The sequence below is a fragment of the Erpetoichthys calabaricus genome, chromosome 5, assembly GCF_900747795.2.
Source record: "Erpetoichthys calabaricus chromosome 5, fErpCal1.3, whole genome shotgun sequence".
Classification (NCBI taxonomy): domain Eukaryota; kingdom Metazoa; phylum Chordata; class Cladistia; order Polypteriformes; family Polypteridae; genus Erpetoichthys; species Erpetoichthys calabaricus.
Window position 1 is genome coordinate 15,911,425 of NC_041398.2, and position 19,323 is coordinate 15,930,747.

The following is a 19,323-nucleotide window of genomic DNA, read 5'->3' on the forward strand; positions in this document are numbered from 1 at the left end:
GGGAGTGAACAGAAGTTTAAGAGTGGAAATAATAGATTATTATTTTGAACACACGCATGTCATGTGTGTTCCATTTCTACAGTAATCTGTGCAAACACATTGTTAAAACAGAAACGTTTTTCATATTCTAGTAGTAAATGACAAAATGTAGGCATAAACTATACACAGTGCATCCGGAAAGTATTCCCAGCGCATCACTTTTTCCACATTTTGTTATGTTACAGCCTTATTCCAAAATGGATTAAATTCATTTTTTTCCTCAGAATTCTACACACAACACCCCATAATGACAACGTGAAAAAAGTTTACTTGAGGTTTTTGCAAATTTATTAAAAATAAACAAACTGAGAAATCCCATGTCCATAAGTATTCACAGCCTTTGCTCAATACTTTGTCGATGCCCCTTTGGCAGCAATTCCAGCCTCAAGTCTTGTTGAATATGATGCCACAAGCTTGGCACACCTATCCTTGGCCAGTTTCGCCCATTCCTCTTTGCAGCACCTCTCAAGCTCCATCAGGTTGGATGGGAAGCGTCGGTGCACAGCCATTTTAAGATCTCTCCAGAGATGTTCAATCGGATTCAAGTCTGGGCTCTGGCTGGGCCACTCAAGGACATTCACAGAGTTGTCCTGAAGCCACTCCTTTGATATCTTGGTTGTGTGCTTAGGGTCATTGTCCTGCTGAAAGATGAACCGTCGCCCCAGTCTGAGGTCAAGAGCGCTCTGGAGCAGGTTTTCATCCAGGATGTCTCTGTACATTGCTGCAGTCATCTTTCCCTTTATCCTGACTAGTCACCCATCCCCACAGCATGATGCTGCTACTACCATGCTTCACTGTAGGGATGGTATTGGCCTGGTGATGAGTGGTGCGTGGTTTCCTCCAAACGTGATGCCTGGCATTCACACCAAAGAGTTCAATCTTTGTCTCATCAGACCAGAGAGTTTTCTTTCTCATGGTCTGAGAGTCCTTCAGGTGCCTTTTGGCAAACTCCAGGCGGGCTGCCATGTGCCTTTTACTAAGGAGTGGCTTCCGTCTGGCCACTCTACCATACAGGCCTGATTGGTGGATTACTGCAGAGATGGTTGTCCTTCTGGAAGGTTCTCCTCTCTCCACAGAGGACCCCTGGAGCTCTGACAGAGTGACCATCGGGTTCTTGGTCACCTCCCTGACTAAGGCTATTCTCCCCCGATCGCTCAGTTTAGATGGCCGGTCATCTCTAGGAAGAGTCCTGGTGGTTTCGAACTTCTTCCACTTACGGATGATGGAGGCCACTGTGCTCATTGGGACCTTCAAAGCAGCAGACATTTTTCTGTAACCTTCCCCAGTTTTGTGCCTTGAGACAATCCTGTCTCGGAGGTCTACAGACAATTCCTTTGACTTCATGCTTGGTTTGTGCTCTGACATGAACTGTCAACTGTGGGACCTTCTATAGACAGGTGTGTGCCTTTCCAAATCAGGTCCAGTCAACTGAATTTACCACAGGTGGACTCCAATGAAGCTGCAGAAACATCTCAAGGATGATCAGGGGACACAGGATACACCTGAGCTCAATTTGGAGCTTCACGGCAAAGGCTGTGAATACTTATGTACATGTGCTTTCTCAGTTTTATTATTTTTAATAAATTTGCAAAAACCTCAAGTAAACTTTTTTCACGTTGTCATTATGGGGTGTTGTGTGTAGAATTCTGAGGAAAAAAATGAATTTAATCCATTCTGGAATAAGGCTGTAACATAACAAAATGTGGAAAAAGTGATGTGCTGGGAATACTTTCTGGATGCACTGTAATGTATGAAGCCTGAAGTCCATATATTAAAGAAACACTTTCACAAAAGGTACAAATATAACAGAACATGTGCGCTTTTATTCAAAAACAAAACTGCACAAATAAAAGGCCGTGTTACCATGCCACATTGACACATGTTTACTATAACTGCCGCGGTGGTGTAATGGTATCGATTCCTGACTGGGAATCAGAGGGTGACGAGTTCAATCCCGCATGACCCCGTTTTGAGAAGTGAGCTGCTCTTATTCTTATAATTTTAGAATAAAAACATACACTTGATTTCAGTCTGTAACAGCCGGTGTAATTTATGATATTTTGTAAAGGTTAGCTTTGTTTTTTTGTTTTTTTTAATTCACTTTTCATTCTCTCAGTTGCGTTCAGAATCAATCCATACAACCCCTTCTGATGCTCCTGTTTTCACATAAAGACGCGCTATAGCTCTGCATTGTACCTGTGACTGCATTGTCGTACCAATGCTTGCGAACTGAAGTGTCTGCATGCACTTTTCGTGTGTATTTTTTGAGCATGCCCGTGTCGCTCAAACACAGGCACATATGTTGGTGTACAAGTATAACAAAACAAATGCACTTTTATTCAAGACTATAACCGAAGAAAAAAGAAAGCAAGTTACAGTAGGCGGTTGATATGACAGCTTGCGTGGTGCAATGCTAAGAACTGCTGATTTCTGATCCGTGCTATATAATATCATCAAATTCAAATATTAACAGTTACCACACACACACAAGGTCCGCCCTTCCTACATTTACGACATGTGTACTTGTTGCAGTGTACACACCTCTCTGTGCTATGGTTCCTATTACACTGAATGAGCACCTGACACTGTACTTTCTTCCCTGGGGGAAGCTGAGGTCTTAGAACTGATGCTTGTTGATGATGCATCATCTTTTCTTTTTCCATCGCCTTTTCCTGTAAGAAGCGATGACGAAGTTCCTCTGCAAGGTGAGCCATGCTCAAAAAATACACATGTAATGCCGCGAAAAGTGCACACAGACACTTCAGTTTGCAAACATTGGTACGAGAATGCAGCAGCAAAAACGGCTCACTGACTAAGAAGATGGTTAGAATGAAAACCTGCAGCCCTCCAGCACCGGAGTTGGAGACCTCTGAACTAAGGGGGTCTGAGTCACGTCAATAAAAACTGAGGCAAAACAAGGGAATGAGCAGCACAAAATGGCTCACTGACTAAGAAGATGGTTAGAATGAAAACCTGCAGCCCACCAGGACAGGAGCTGGAGACCTCTGAACTAAGGGGGTCGGAGTCACATCAGTTAAAATTGAGGCAAAACAAGGGAATCAGCAGCACAAAACAGCTCACTAATTAAGAAGATGGTTAGAATGAAAACCTGTAGCCCACCAGCACCGCAGTTGGAGACCTCTGAACTAAGGGGGTCTGAGTCACGTCAATTAAAACTGAGGCAAAACAAGTGAATGAGCAGCACAAAATGGCTCACTGACTAAGAAGATGGTTAGAATGAAAACCTGTAGCCCACCAGCACCGCAGTTGGAGACCTCTGAACTAAGGGGGTCTGAGTCACGTCAATTAAAACTGAGGCAAAACAAGTGAATCAGCAGCACAAAATGGCTCACTGACTAGGAAGATGGTTAGAATTAAAACCTGCAGCCCACCAGGACAGGAGCTGGAGACCTCTGAACTAAGGGGGTCTGAGTCACGTCAATTAAAACTGAGGCAAAACAAGGGAATCAGCAGCACAAAATGGCTCACTGACTAAGAAGATGGTTAGAATGAAAACCTGCAGCCCCTGCGGCCCACCAGGACTGGAGCTGGACACCCCCGGTTTAAAAGACATTGTGGGCTTGGACCAAACATCCATCAAATGTGCTACTGCAACAGTCAAAAGACTTGAGGACAGGAAATGTCAGGATCTACACCGACGTTAACTGAAGGTAGAAAGAAGACAAGCGAAGGAGTTAATTTGCGATTTAGCCCAGCCAGAGCAGCAGGGGGCAGCAGAGAGACACGGCAAGTGATGGGACAGAGAAGGCAGGCTACTGCATAACCAACAGACCTTTAAGGGTAAGACAAGGAGAACCACATGTTGAGTATGTCCATGAATAAATAAATACATACATACTGTCACACACGTGCGCTTAAGGGACAGTCAAAAGGCTCGATTGGGTGTGAAAGAACAAAGGACAGGGGGGGGGACTGCAACGAGGCACTAGTGTTTTTCTCTCCTTCATTCTGCAGAAAAACAACCAAATAAAGTAGTCCTACCGGTCATCACATCCCGTCCATACGAAAGACTCATCATCCGTCTCCGTGGAGTTGCCACACTTCCGGACTTCCCCCTGATGACTTCAGTTCCACATCTCCGCTTCTGACATCAGCTCCGGCCACCACGATCAACGTCCGCTCCACTCTTCTCCGCATTTCCTCCCTGCTTTACTGTCTGTATAAAGGAGTCAGGAATGAACTTCATTTCGTTGAATGTTTTTGATTAAGTTTGACTTGGATTTTGAAGTGGACCCTACGACCAGTATACAGGGAGGCTCCCTAACACGTGATGTTCTGTGTTCTTATATTATCACCATACATACATAAAGAAAGCAACAGGACAAAGATGGCAACCACTGAAGCAACACTTTATAAATGTTAGGAAAAAGAAGGCAAACCTTTATAACACTGCGGTGGGCTGGCGCCCTGCCTGGGATTTGTTCCTGCCTTGCACCCTGTGCTGGCTGGGATTGGCTCCAGCAGACCCCCGTGACCCTGTGTTAGGATATGGCGGGTTGGAAAATGACTGACTGACTGACTGACCTTTATAACATACAAGAGAAGCAACCCAGGACAAGATGACTCAACCCTGACAGTACATTTGACATCGAGGCCTGTTCAAAACGCATCCACGGTGGCTTTTAAAAATGTTGAGCGCTCAGCCAGAGAGAGAGAGAGCAGAATGGAGAGCCGAGGATCAAAATGATCTCCAACCGTGACATTCGGGCCATCAGATTATGTTGTGCTCAAAGCATTCCTGGTGCAACATTTTCTTTAATTTTTCTGCCTTTTTTCTTTAACAACACGTAAAAGCAGAAAGGTCCTGGATGTTTCATTAGTCATCACTGTGCTCACTTGTGCTGCCTCTCCTTGACAGAGAAAACCTCAAAACTCTCAAGTGTGAGTCAAACGTATCGCGAAGCTCGTTGCCCTGCCAACAATAAGGTGGTCTGTAGCATTCAGGCCCCTCCATGAATCTAAATTGTTCAGGTTGCACGTGTGCACACGCATGTGAGATCGGCGGGAGAATACAGCAGAGTCCACTGGGCGAGTCTTAGAAGACATGAGCCGGCCAGTACCGCCACATTCAAAGACGGCTCTTTGACACGATCCGGTTTTAGCTGGTTTGGTCCGTTTTTTGGAATTAGGGAGTGTTGTTCCTATTGGCAGCAGATCAGAGTGCGCTTTCTGTCTTCTCGGAAGTTCTCTCGAGCCATTCTAATTCCCTTTGTTTGCTTGTTTTTCCAATGGCTTTCCGGATTTTTCCCAAACCAGTCTGCTTCTTGTTTGTGCTCTTGAATGTTTCAGTCTCTCTCGTTTTCCTCAGGTGGTGTAGTTACTTCTTCTGTGCCTCCGTCGAACACCCTGTTAAACTTTTGATGAACTGTTTTGGCATTGGTTAGTTTTGCGTTTGTTTGTATCTTTGTTACTGCCTGGATTTTGACTGTCTTGTTGGTCAATGTAAAGTTCAAGTCCTCGAGTGTTAATATCCAGTACCGTAGTTTCAGTTGTCATGGACTTTACGAGATCTTGCCCCTTCCACATAGGCTTTGATTAACGAAACCTTTCTCGGCAGAGTGTTCATTTATTCTTTGCTTCATTTCAGTCTGCTGTACCTTAATCCCTTCCTTTCTTAATTCCTTCCAAGCTCTCTTTATTGATGTGAGTGTGTGTGTATTTTGGGTGGGGGGGTGGGGGGGGGGGGTTAGAGGGGGGTAGTTGTTTGTTTTTATCATATTTATTATATTATTTATTTTAACTGAACTTCTGCAAAATTTTAATTTCCCTTTGGGGACAAACAAAGTATAATCTAATCTAATCTAATCTAATCTATTCACACACCTTTATTTGGGAATCGCTTACTTTTAAGTACATTCCATTTCAGAGTAATGAGCCGTTTTCAAGTCTGTTCGTTCATATTTGGGCATTTATTTCTATTTTTTTTTTTTAATACATATGTGTCTACTTTTTAAATAAGCTTGGTGCTATTAAGTTTGCATGTATGCCACACCACATGAGATCCCTCCTCTTCTCTTTGCCACGGGTCTTTGCTTGATTCCTTCTGATGCTTCGTTTCATCCATTAAGGAATGTAGTTTTGTTGTTTTTTTTTTCCTTACCCTCAAATTCCTCTGCCATGTTATTTTAAGGGCAATGAGCTTCACTGCACAGTATTGGATCCTGTTGACTGTTGTTACGTCCATCATCTGCTGTTGGCTTTGTTGTTGGCAAATGTAAAGTTCAAGTCCTTGAGTGTTAATATCCAGTACCATAGTTTCAGTTGTCGTGGACTTTACGAGATCTTGCCCCTTCAACATAGGCTTTGATTAACCTCTCTCGGCAGAGTGTTCATTTATTCCTTGCTTCGTTTCAGTCAGCTGTACCTGAATCCCTTCCTTTCTTAATTCTTTCCAAGCTCTCTTTATTGATGTGTGTGTGTGTGTATGTTGGGGGGGGGGGGGGGGCAGAGGGGGGGTACTTGTTTGTTTTTATCATATTTATATTATTTATTTTAGCTGAACTTCTGCAAAATTTTTATTTCCCTTTGGGGACAAACAAAGTATAATCTAATCTAATCTATTCACACACCTTTATTTGGGAATCGCTTGCTTTTAAGTACATTCCATTTCAGAGTAATGAAAGTGTGTTCGTTCATATTTTGGCGTTTATTTCTATTTTTTTAATACATATGTGTCTACTTTTTTAATTTAATTAAAATTAATTTAATTGTTTGTTTGTATGCCACAAAACATGAGGGCTCCAAAATCCGTACTAACCCCTACTCTCTCGTGTTTTTTTTTCCCCGGTTTTCTGTGGTGGTGACCTGTGCCACCACCACCTAATCAAAGCACCATGATGTTCCTACATTAAAAGCCAGAAGTCTACATGACCATCATCATCAAGTCCTTCCATGAGAACCCTAAATACAAAGAGGACTGTTTCATTTATGTTAGGTAGAATGCCCAGAGGGGACTGGGTGGTCTCATGGCCTCAGAACCCCTGCAGTTTTTTCTGTCCTCCCTGACCATCGGACCTTACTCTTATTCTATGTTAATTAGTGTTGTCTTATTTTAATTCTTACTTTGTCTTTTTTTTCTTTTCTTCATCATGTAAAGCACTTTTAGCTACATTATTTGTATGAAAATATCCTCTAGAAATAAATGGTGTTGTTGTCCCTCCTCTTCTCTTTGTCACGGGTCTTTGCTCGATTCCTTCTGATGCTTCATTTCACCCATTAACGAATGTAGTTTTGTCGTTTGTTTTCTTTCCTTACCCTCATATTCCTCTGCCATGTTAGTTTAAGGGCGATGAGCTTCACTGCACAGTTTTGGATCCTGTTGACTGTTGTTACGTCCATCATCTGCTGTTGGCTTTGTTGTTGGCAAATGTAAAGTTCAAGTCCTTGAGTGTTAATATCCAGTACCATAGTTTCAGTTGTCGTGGACTTTACGAGATCTTGCCCCTTCAACATAGGCTTTGATTAACCTCTCTCGGCAGAGTGTTCATTTATTCCTTGCTTCGTTTCAGTCAGCTGTACCTGAATCCCTTCCTTTCTTAATTCTTTCCAAGCTCTCTTTATTGATGTGTGTGTGTGTGTATGTTGGGGGGGGGGGGGGGGGGGCAGAGGGGGGGTACTTGTTTGTTTTTATCATATTTATATTATTTATTTTAGCTGAACTTCTGCAAAATTTTTATTTCCCTTTGGGGACAAACAAAGTATAATCTAATCTAATCTATTCACACACCTTTATTTGGGAATCGCTTGCTTTTAAGTACATTCCATTTCAGAGTAATGAAAGTGTGTTCGTTCATATTTTGGCGTTTATTTCTATTTTTTTAATACATATGTGTCTACTTTTTTAATTTAATTAAAATTAATTTAATTGTTTGTTTGTATGCCACAAAACATGAGGGCTCCAAAATCCGTACTAACCCCTACTCTCTCGTGTTTTTTTTTCCCCGGTTTTCTGTGGTGGTGACCTGTGCCACCACCACCTAATCAAAGCACCATGATGTTCCTACATTAAAAGCCAGAAGTCTACATGACCATCATCATCAAGTCCTTCCATGAGAACCCTAAATACAAAGAGGACTGTTTCATTTATGTTAGGTAGAATGCCCAGAGGGGACTGGGTGGTCTCATGGCCTCAGAACCCCTGCAGTTTTTTCTGTCCTCCCTGACCATCGGACCTTACTCTTATTCTATGTTAATTAGTGTTGTCTTATTTTAATTCTTACTTTGTCTTTATTTTCTTTTCTTCATCATGTAAAGCACTTTTAGCTACATTATTTGTATGAAAATATCCTCTAGAAATAAATGGTGTTGTTGTCCCTCCTCTTCTCTTCGTCACGGGTCTTTGCTCGATTCCTTCTGATGCTTCATTTCACCCATTAACGAATGTAGTTTTGTCGTTTGTTTTCTTTCCTTACCCTCATATTCCTCTGCCATGTTAGTTTAAGGGCGATGAGCTTCACTGCACAGTTTTGGATCCTGTTGACTGTTGTTACGTCCATCATCTGCTGGTGGCTTTGTTGTTTTGTCAGTTATGGCCTTCTTCCCCTTGACTATAATACTGCACATGGTGTTCTTTGATGATATTTTTGGTAAACTCTCTCTTCCTTTTTTTAAGTTTCTCGTATAGGGAAAGTATTGTAATCGTCCAAAAATTCGAAGTTGAGATTTTTGATGAATCTCAACGTTTTAGACCCCCCTGACTCTCTCGCATACGAAGTACAGGGAAAGTGTCGGAAACCTCCTAAAATTGAATGTCAAGATTTTGATGAATCTCAACATTTTTAGACCTCCGAGTCCGAAAACAACATTTTTGGAATTATGTCATTGTGTCTGTGTGTGTGTGCAACATGACAACTTGAGTACACTTTCACTTCGTCAACCAAATTTTGAATATAAGTGTTAGGTACAATACGCAGATTTCCATCAACTTTCCAGCTATTTCTGCTAACCAGAAGTATTACTTTACCTTTTATTCATGCAGCTGCAGAGTCCAATTTGTTCAACTTTACTTTTATAGTAATTGTTCAATATATTATTCGTTTGATTTGATTTGTTGTTGATGGCTCTTTAGTATACACAACATAACAATATAATCATTGACTTACGGTTTACTTCTCAAATATCCATCCCGATATCTAAGTAGACGAGAAAGTCGAGGGGAGACCACTCCCGATTATTATTCTTTTTTATTTTATTAAAAGCATTCCACACAATCAAGTCAAACTTACCAAGACTAAATTCATTTCAACCCTCACCCAAGAGGTGACCTCTCTCTTCTTCAGATTTCTGAGTGTTTGTCCATGTCAGAGAGGTCCAGCAGCTCTTCCATCATTTCCTTGTCCTCTATTGATGGTGTCTTTTCTGTTTATTTCAGGGTATGATCTTCAATGGTCTTAAATTGTTTTTTTAAAAATTTGTCAAGGTTGCGTCTCCTGGATATTTGGAGATACTTGGGCAGTTGCTGTGCTGCACAGACTCTCATTGTCACTTTCAGTCTGCTGTACCTTAATCCTTTCCAAACTCTCTGTAGTGATGCATGTATTTGGGGGGGGGGGGGCAGGGGAAGTACTTGGGGGACGGGGTTAGTTGTTTCTTTTAATCATATTTATGATTTTTTTAGCTGAGCTTCTGTTCCCCTTGGAAACAAACAAAGCATAATCTAATCTATTCACGTATCTTTATTTGGGAATCGCTTACTTTTAAGTACATTCCATTTCTGAGTAATGAGCTGTTTTCAAGTGTGTTCATTCATATTTGGGTGTTTATTTCTAATTTTTTTTTTATATGTATGTTTTTACTTTTTTAATAAGCGTGGTGCTTTTATGTTTGCATGTATGCCACACCACATGAGGTCCCTCCTCTTCTCTTTGTCACGGGTCTTGGCTCGTTTCATTCTGATGCCCCTGGGGTTTTGACCGTTTTCCCCCACATTATGCCTTCTCTTCCTGCTCTTTCTAAGTATTGTAATTGCTCCTAGCTTTCTTTCTTTCAGCAATCATTAAGTTTTCATCAATTACCTTATCTACTCTGGAAGCCGATATTATTTTCCAAGATTCCAGTTTTGTGGTAGCCCTCATGGCAGATCCATTAGCAGGGAAATCTTGATTTATTTTTTTGCATAAAATTAGCAGTACACGATCTCTAGACTGTGTCCTCCTCTTAATTGCTTGCTCAAGTTCTCCACTGTGGTGGGGCTACAAACATTGTCCATCAGGACTGACACCACATTAGGTAGGGGGTGGCTTTTTTTTCTCCTTCTGAAGCTTTTCTGCACTATCGCTACCACCCCCACCTATGCTAGTGCAGAGGCAGCAGGTGGGCAGTTTTTTAATCCTTTGGGGTCCTTTTCAAATTATAAGAGTGGTTTTGGCTTTTCGGAGTAGATCTTGTGCTGGGAAGGCCACTATGTGAAGATACGCCTCAAGACTTGAGCACAGTAGGTTGGAGAGTTACATCTTCACTTCCTCCTCCATTACCTTATCCTTCCCTCTCAATCCTTTCTCTTTGAAGGATTTTTTTCCAGTGTGGATTCTTTTTTGGTTTTGAAGGTAGCTTATTGGTGAGACTCATTTACCACAATCGTGCCAGCAATGAGGTTAATTTCTCTAAAATTTCTTGGCGTGTTTTCTATCAAAGCAGGAGTGATCCTCACTCTTTAGTCAAGGCAGTTCAGTTATATGGATTTGTATCTCTGTTCTGATAAGTTTGCAGTGAAGGCCTGGTGCAGCACCTGTATTGTTACTATTAATGATTCTTTCTGTTATTCACACAGAGTTATTTATCAATTAGTGGGTTGCTAAAATGGCCCTGAACGTTTCCATTTATTAGTCCCTTTTGATCCCATCACAACAGGCTCTTTCACACTTTCTCTCCATTGTGAATTATTAGGTGTTTTTGAAGACAGTTACTTTTGAGAAATTCTTTGCCACATTCAGAACTACAATAAGGGTTTTCTTCAGTGTGGATCTTTTTGTGGCTTTGAAAATTGCTTACTTGTGTGAATCGCTTTCCACATTCTGGACAGCAATGGGGCTTCTCCCCAGTGTGGATTCTTGTGTGGATCTGAAGATGACTTAATTGTGAGAATTGCTTACCACATTCAGAACACCCAAATGGCTTCTCTCCTGTATGAATGCGTGTGTGCTGTCGAAGTGTGCTACTGTCAGAGAACCGTTTCCCACATTCAGAACAGCAATAAGGTTTCTCTCCGGTATGAATTCGGGTATGCTGTTGGAGATTGCTGCTGTCAGAGAATCGTTTCCCACATTCAGTACAGCAATATGGCTTCTCTCCATTGTGGAATCTTGTGTGCCTCTGAAGATGGCTCAGTCGTGAGAATCGTTTGCCACATTCTGGACAGCAATGGGGTTTCTCTCCAACGTGAATTCTCGTGTGCCTATGAAGATAGCTCACATGTGAGAATTGTTTACCACATTCAGTACAACCAAATGGCTTTTCTCCAGTATGAATCTGTGTGTGCTGTCGAAGGGTGCTACTGTCAGTGAATCGTTTGCCACATTCAGAACAGCAATACGGCCTCTCACCTGTATGAATCCGTTTGTGCTGTTGAAGATTGCTACTTTCAGAGAATCGCTTCCCACATTCAGAACAGCAATAAGGTTTCTCTCCAGTGTGGATTTTCTTGTGGCGCTGAAGATGGCTTCGTCGTGAGAAATGTTTGCCACATTCAGAACAACAATAGTGTTTCTTTTCAGAGTGGATGATGTGCTTATGCATGTGCTGATCAGGGTCGACTGCTTCAGTCCTTCTTTGTTTGACAACAGAAGGAGAACAATACTGCAAAGAGTCTGGGGTCAAATTGTCTGATTTACTTGTTGATTTCTTCATCTTCTCATTGTCATGTTTGTGCTGCAGTCCGTACTGAAGAGAGGGCTGAGCAAATGAAGACGGGGAGAAGCTGCCATCATCCTGTGAACCTGCAATAACACAAACAGAACAATAATGTATTAAAATAAATTCACTACTTTAAAGAGACGGGTAGTAAACTTGTTGGTGTTGCCGTTGCAAACTGGCATTCAATTTCTGGGCCTTCATTGATGAAGCATCTCAGAATTACTCCTGGGAACTGCACTAAAAGTCTGACTAGGATAAGAGTTTTCCTTCCTAAGTGTAAGACTCTTATTCTTAATTAATTTTGAAGCATCCTATTTTGTCTATCGGCCAGGAGTAGGACTTCACATTTGAGAATAAATGAGGTCACAGTTTATGGCACCCGCGGGCACAAAATGACACTCATAAATGTGTATTGTGATTTCCTTGGACTCATGATGACGTTTAGTAGTGTTCTGATACTAACGCTAAGGTTTCACAAAAAAGATGATAATAATAATTATAATAATAATAATAATAATAATAATAATATGAAAAATAGGCAGTAGCAATGGGGCTATCTCTGAAATATTTTGAGGACTAATACTACTACTACTACTAATAATAATAATAATAAAAATGATAAAAGGAAGAGAAAAACATAAGTGAGGATACTGGGCTAAGATTTACGTAACTGTTGCCAACACACAACAGCATATATAGAAAATACATATATAAATGTATATTATGTTTTATATAAAAATACATTTTTATATAAAAGGTTTGACTGGGCAGACCCAAGCAACTATAGGCCAGTAAGTTTAACATGCATCACAGAAAAATTAATGGAAGGAACTATTAAGGATAAGATTGAGCAACACCTGGCAAGAGCAGGAGTTTACTGAACAGTCAGCGTGGGTTCAGATGAGGGAGGTCGTGTTTAACTAACATGCTGGAATTCTATGAGGAGGCAACAAAAAGGATATGAACAGAGTGGAGCAGATGAGATTATTGATCTGGACTTTCAGAAAGCATTTGATAAGGTTCCACATGAGTGGGTGGGCATCAGACTTAAAGAAGTGGCAGTCCGGGGTGTGGTGTGTAGATGGGGGCAGAATTGGCTCAGACACAGGAAGCACAGGGTGACGGTGTGAGGAACCTCATCAGAAATAGGTGACATTAAGAGTGGTGACCAGCAGGGGGCAGTGCTGGGACCGCTGATATTTTTAATAAATATAAATGATTTAGCTAGGAATATAAGTAACAAGCTGGTGAAGTTTACAGCAGATACCAAGAGAGGTGGATTAGCAGATAATTTGGAATTTGTTATATCATTACAAAAGAACTTGGATAGCAGACAGGATTGGGCAGATTTGTGACAGCTGAAATGTAATGTCAGTAAATGTAAAGAATTACACATAGGAAGGAAAAATGTGAGGTTTGAATACACAATGGGTGGTCAGAAAATCGAGAGTCCACCTTATGAGAAGGATTTAGGAGTTATTGTAGACTCAACACTATCGACTTCCAGACAGTGTTCAGAGGCCATTAAGAAGGCTAACAGAATGTCAGGTTATATAGCGCCTTGATGTGTGGAGTACAAGTCCCAGGAGGTTCTGCTCAAGCTTTATAACACACTGGTGAGGCCTCATCTGGAGTCCTGGGTGCAGTTTGGGTGTCCAAAGGACACGGCAGCTCCAGGAAAGGTCCAGAGAAGCGCAACTAGGCTGATTCAGGGCTACAGGGGATGAACAAAGAGGAATGACAGAAGGAGCTGAGCCTTTACAGTTTAAGCAAAAGAAGATTAAGAGGTGACCTGACTGAAGTGTTTAAAATGATGAAGGGAACTAGTCCAGTGGATCGAGACGGTGACTTTAAAATGAGTTCATCACAAGTTGGAAACTTGTGAAGGGGAAATTTCGCACAAACATTAGGAAGTTTTTCTTTACACAAAGAACCATAGACACTTGGAATAAGCAACTAAGTAGTGTGGTGGACAGTAAGACTTTAGGGACTTTCAAAACTCGACTTGATGTTATTTTAGAAGAATTACGTGGATAGGACTGGCAACCTTTGCTGGGCTGAATGGCCCGTTCTTGTCCCGACTGCTCTAATGAGATGGAAAGACAGAGACTCCCACACCAAATGAGAGCACAGCCTGAAATCGGGCCTCTGTGTGTAATACTGGGTGCTCCGGGGACTGTTCCTTCCAGCCTTGACCCCGATGCCAGGTTTCCCGTGACCCTGCTCAGGATAAAACGGGTTTAGCCCACTTTTCAGATTAAATCGCCTTCCTGCTTTCTCTCAATGTTTTTATTTTTAAGAAATTTGCAAAAAACCTCAAGTAAACTTTTTTCACGTTGTCATTATGGGGTGTTGTGTGTAGAATTCTGAGGAAAAAAATGAATTTAATCCATTTTGGAATAAGGCTGTAACATAAGAAAATGTGGATAAAGTGATGCGCTGGGAATACTTTCCGGATGCACTGTATGTTACCTAGCTTATTCATTAGCCAAAGAGAAAAACACACAGCAGTTCATTTTGAGGTCATACCTAGATTGCTGTAAGTTACGGTTACATCCTGATTTATTACATACAGGAGTGTACCAAAATAAAGAGTTATTGGGCACCCGAATTCCCTTCTCAGTATACCCACACATAAGACCAGTTTAAAGCAGCTTCTTATAGTTCAGTACATTAGTTACAAAGAAATTACATTCTTATAGCTTTCATATCTTCATTAGATGTTGTCTGGTTAGATTAATAAATCAATATTTATTAATCCATAAGGGACATGTTTCTTATAGTTTTAAGCAAGGATTCAGAAACTATCAGATTGATTTATAATATCACAGGGTGTTCTGTTAGTATCAAGAGGTCAGCATTTTCTCAGAAAAGAATGCAAGCCAGTCTCATATTCTGTGCATAAACTTAATTCCTTTTCTACCCAAATGAAGATCAAATCTTATAGAAGTAAAAAAATCATATAGCTCTCTGCAGCGTGATTAACACAAAATACAGTCCTTGGTATTTGTGAGTTAAATACTTATAATAATCTGCGGTGGGCTGACGCCCTGTCCGGGGTTTGTTTCCTGCCTTGCGCCCTTTGTTGGCACCAGCAGACCCCCGTGACCCTGTAATTAGGATATAGCGGGTGGGATAATGGATGGATACTTATAATCATTACAGTTATTAATGTTTTCTCTTCCTCAATTGCTAAAATCATAGCATCATAGAGTGAATGACATGTGCTGGATGCTTTTATTTATTTTTTTTTGTTTTTGTTTGTCCCCAAATCACTGAATTTTTTTGTCAACTTTGGTCACCTCTGGTTAGTCTGCGTGCTCCAGGTCTCGACTCAACTTCAATCAAACGTGTACCCTGCTTTCTTTTTCTCACGGCGGCACCACCACCATTATAATCTGTGTAAGTGTAAGATTCGCTTTTCTGTTGAATCACGTTACTTACCTGTGCCAACACGCCAAGATGGCGGCTGCTCTTCCGCTTCTCTCCCGTTTCCCTCGGCAATGTTCTCCTCAGACTCCGATGACTCAGCTTTCAGTTCCACAGCATTCTGCCTGGTAGTCGGTGGTCCTGGATTACTGAGCCTGGGCAGAGCACTGGAATGAGAGTCTTCACAAACCTCTTGCTTGAAAATATTCCCACTTTCATGGTGTGGCAGAACAATTTCCCTCTCAAACTCCTCTTCCTTAAAGACTGAAATGCTTTCTTCCCAATCCTCAGACTTCACACACAGACGTGCGAATTCACCCGACTCAGAATCCTCTTGCTTAATGCGTGCCGGTCTGTCATCCACGTGCTCGCTGTTGGCGGAGGCCATGATCTGTGGGAAACTCTTCTCTGCCCTGAGTGACTGCTCCTCTCTTCTCTTCTAAGATTCCCTTCTCACATGGGCAGCCCTGGCCTGGAGGCCATTAGACACCTCAACTGCATCACATTGGAGGCCCCTGTTTAGCTGTTAAAATGAAAGTGAAAGAATTACTTCAAAAAGCTCTCAAAATTAACCCGACCACATTTTAGGGTTAACTAAGCACTAAAAAAAACTGCCGGCTAAGTTTTTAGGAGGGGTTTAAAATGTTGGGAATCCCCCATGGTAGCCTAAAAAGTTTTTTCAGTGATTATTGTCTTATCCGTCTACAGCAATTCACACCTGAGGATCCACACTCAATAACGTCAAGAACGGAAAGTGCTGCAGAGGAAGACAAAGGGGGTAGTTGGTTACGTGAAGCGCACGGCTGGTCTCCATTTAAAACGGGTGAATCTCACTACGGCTATTATCTCCCACTTCAAACAACATGGACATGCTGCTTTGCAAAACACGTGACATCTTAGACTGCAGAACAATACTCAATAACAATTTATGGCTTGGAAAAACTGATGTGTTCTGGAAGTGTAAAGGCTATTGTTTATTATGGGATTCCCCTACCCATAAGCTCCATTATAAAATGCAAGAAGAAGGTAATTAGTATTTTTTTTTTTTAAATATAAAATATGGTTGATTTAGAGCACACTTTCATGTGGCAAACTCTTACATACTGTAAATGGGAAGAAATAATTGACTTGAAAAATACCAAACTCATCCTTGAACGTCACCATGGCTATGGGTCTCGGGTGAATGCCTCCCGTTAGCGCAATCACAGCGCTGTCATGAAGTCCGCATGCCGGTGTTATTATGTGTTAACGTTGTTTTAGTGGGACGTTATGAAGAAATTGGATGACCTGTGGAGTCGGATTTAGCGCACTGCGAGTACAATTTTTCTGGATCTCTTCACGCTCGCGGGTCTCTGTGCGCCGTTTCACTTTTACATTTCACACATACTCCTTGCTGAGCACGTCAGTATCGTGCACGAGGCAGTCTGATCATATTGCTTTTCGATGTCACTAAGTCTCCACTCTAAAGTTGGAGGTGTATCACGTGCGAGACTTGTTTTAATGAGGACTGAAAAATCAAATAAAACAGTTCTCCGAGATAACAACGAGATCAAATTGGAGACATCTTCTTTGGTCTCATGCTTTTCCAGATTTTTCTCCCGAGAACAAACACAACCTATGATAGATAGTCTTGCAAGGGTCTCTTGTTGAGTTTCAGCAGAGCCACACGACGGGTTCAGATCTTCCATGCAGCGCCTTCACATTTGGTTGGCAATTTGAAAGTATTTGCATTGCATGCAAGGTAATATCCGGTGAAATGCACATCCAGTTGTTTGTGTTAGCTCTTTCAGGGCGGATTTCGATTTTTGCCAACAGAAGGGGTTGAGGGTGGCAATCAGCTGTAAACAGTGACCAAACCTACCGTTATGTTTTAGTTCGACTATCTTTGCTAGAAGGAATGTCAGCTTAGTTGGTTTAACTTGAGATTCCCTGCACTCGCCTAAATAACAAAGAGCAAACAACAGCAAAAACTGCATCGATCTCTGGCAAGAGGTCAAAGTGAATGTGCAAAGCAAAGTACTGCGTGGGTGACATTTAGCATGTTATCACTGAATTGAACTCTGACTTGTTAGACTTCGATTTTGATGCAATTAATCAAGAATGGACTTGAGGTACCAGCATCAGCTGATCGTGGTGTTGATCACTTTCATGTAGCTGATGCGCTGATGGCAAAGTTTGCATAGATAGATAGAATTTGGTGTAGTAGGCAGGACTAGATAGATAGATAGATAGATAGATAGATAGATAGATAGATAGATAGATAGATAGATAGATAGATAGATAGATAGATAGATAGATAGATAGATAGATAGATAGATAGATAGATAGAATTTGGTATAGTAAGCAGGACTAGATAGATAGATAGATAGATAGATAGATAGATAGATAGATAGATAGATAGATAGATAGATAGATAGATAGATAGATAGATAGATAGATAGATAGATAGATAGATAGATAGAATTTGGTATAGTAAGCAGGACTAGATAGATAGATAGATAGATAGATAGATAGATAGATAGATAGATAGATAGATAGATAGATAGATAGATAGATAGATAGATAGATAGATAGATAGATAGATAGATAGATAGATAGAATTTGGTATAGTAGGCAGGATTGAATAGATAGATAGATAGATAGATAGATAGATAGATAGATAGATAGATAGATAGATAGATAGATAGATAGATAGATAGATAGATAGATAGAATTTGGTATAGTAGGTAGAACTAGATAGATAGATAGATAGATAGATAGATAGATAGATAGATAGATAGATAGATAGATAGATAGATAGATAGATAGATAGATAGATAGATAGATAGATAGATAGATAGATAGATAGATAGATAGATAGATAGATAGATAGAAAGAATTTGGTATAGTACGTAGAACTAGATAGATAGATAGATAGATAGATAGATAGATAGATAGATAGATAGATAGATAGATAGATAGATAGATAGATAGATAGATAGATAGATAGATAGATAGAATTTGGTATAGTACGCAGGACTAGATAGATAGATAGATAGATAGATAGATAGATAGATAGATAGATAGATAGATAGATAGATAGATAGATAGATAGATAGATAGATAGATAGATAGATAGATAGATAGATAGATAGATAGATAGAAAGAATTTGGTATAGTAAGCAGGACTAGATAGATAGATAGATAGATAGATAGATAGATAGATAGATAGATAGAATTTGGTATAGTAGGCAGGATTGAATAGATAGATAGATAGATAGATAGATAGATAGATAGATAGATAGATAGATAGATAGATAGATAGATAGATAGATAGATAGATAGATAGATAGATAGATAGATAGAATTTGGTATAGTAGGTAGAACTAGATAGATAGATAGATAGATAGATAGATAGATAGATAGATAGATAGATAGATAGATAGATAGATAGATAGATAGATAGATAGATAAGGCACTATATAATAGATAGATAGATAGATAGATAGATAGATAGATAGATAGATAGATAGATAGATAGATAGATAGATAGATAGATAGATAGATAGATAGATAGTTTATTTATGCTGTGTTGCCATTAAATTCATTAACCAAGAAACAGGGGTAACATGATTCAGTACAATAATTAAACTCATAAGATACCCAAACACTCAGTTAACAGACAACCCTTCCAAAGTAACGTCCTCATCCACCTTCACTCCATGTCTTCGCTTTTAAAGGTTTACTCAGGTAGCCTTGCTTTTCTGCGGATGGCCTCACTTTATTACTGGTCAACGCTTTAAACACTTTGCCTGGTCTTGTTTATACGGAGCTCTTTCCGCAGCAAAGGCTGGGTGGTGGAACTCAAATTTCATTTCTTTCCGTGTGAGCAATTCAAACTGTGTGAATGAAACTGTTAAAGATTTTTTTTTTTTTTAAAAGAAAGAAAAAAAAGCAAAACCCTCACCTGTGCTGAATTAACCATAAGGGCAACTGGGCAGGTGT

At 40.4% G+C, this 19,323-nt stretch overlaps 2 protein-coding genes across 2 annotated transcripts in view; both read right to left on the minus strand.

Annotated features, from left to right (window-relative positions):
* Positions 1-15,806, minus strand: part of LOC114641597 (zinc finger protein 420-like) — a 51,459-nt gene extending 35,653 nt beyond the window's left edge. The window contains exons 1-2 of the mRNA XM_051927753.1: positions 15,355-15,806; positions 10,917-11,993 (exon numbers count right to left, since the gene is read on the minus strand). Of these exons, the coding sequence (XP_051783713.1) occupies positions 10,917-11,993; positions 15,355-15,727 (1,450 nt within the window). The 5' untranslated portion in view covers positions 15,728-15,806. The remainder of the gene's footprint in view (positions 1-10,916; positions 11,994-15,354) is intronic.
* Positions 1-15,811, minus strand: part of LOC114641593 (zinc finger protein 383-like) — a 175,347-nt gene extending 159,536 nt beyond the window's left edge. The window contains exon 1 of the mRNA XM_051927470.1: positions 15,797-15,811. The gene's annotated coding sequence lies outside the window, so the exon portion shown is untranslated. The remainder of the gene's footprint in view (positions 1-15,796) is intronic.
* Positions 15,812-19,323: the final 3,512 nt, after the last annotated feature.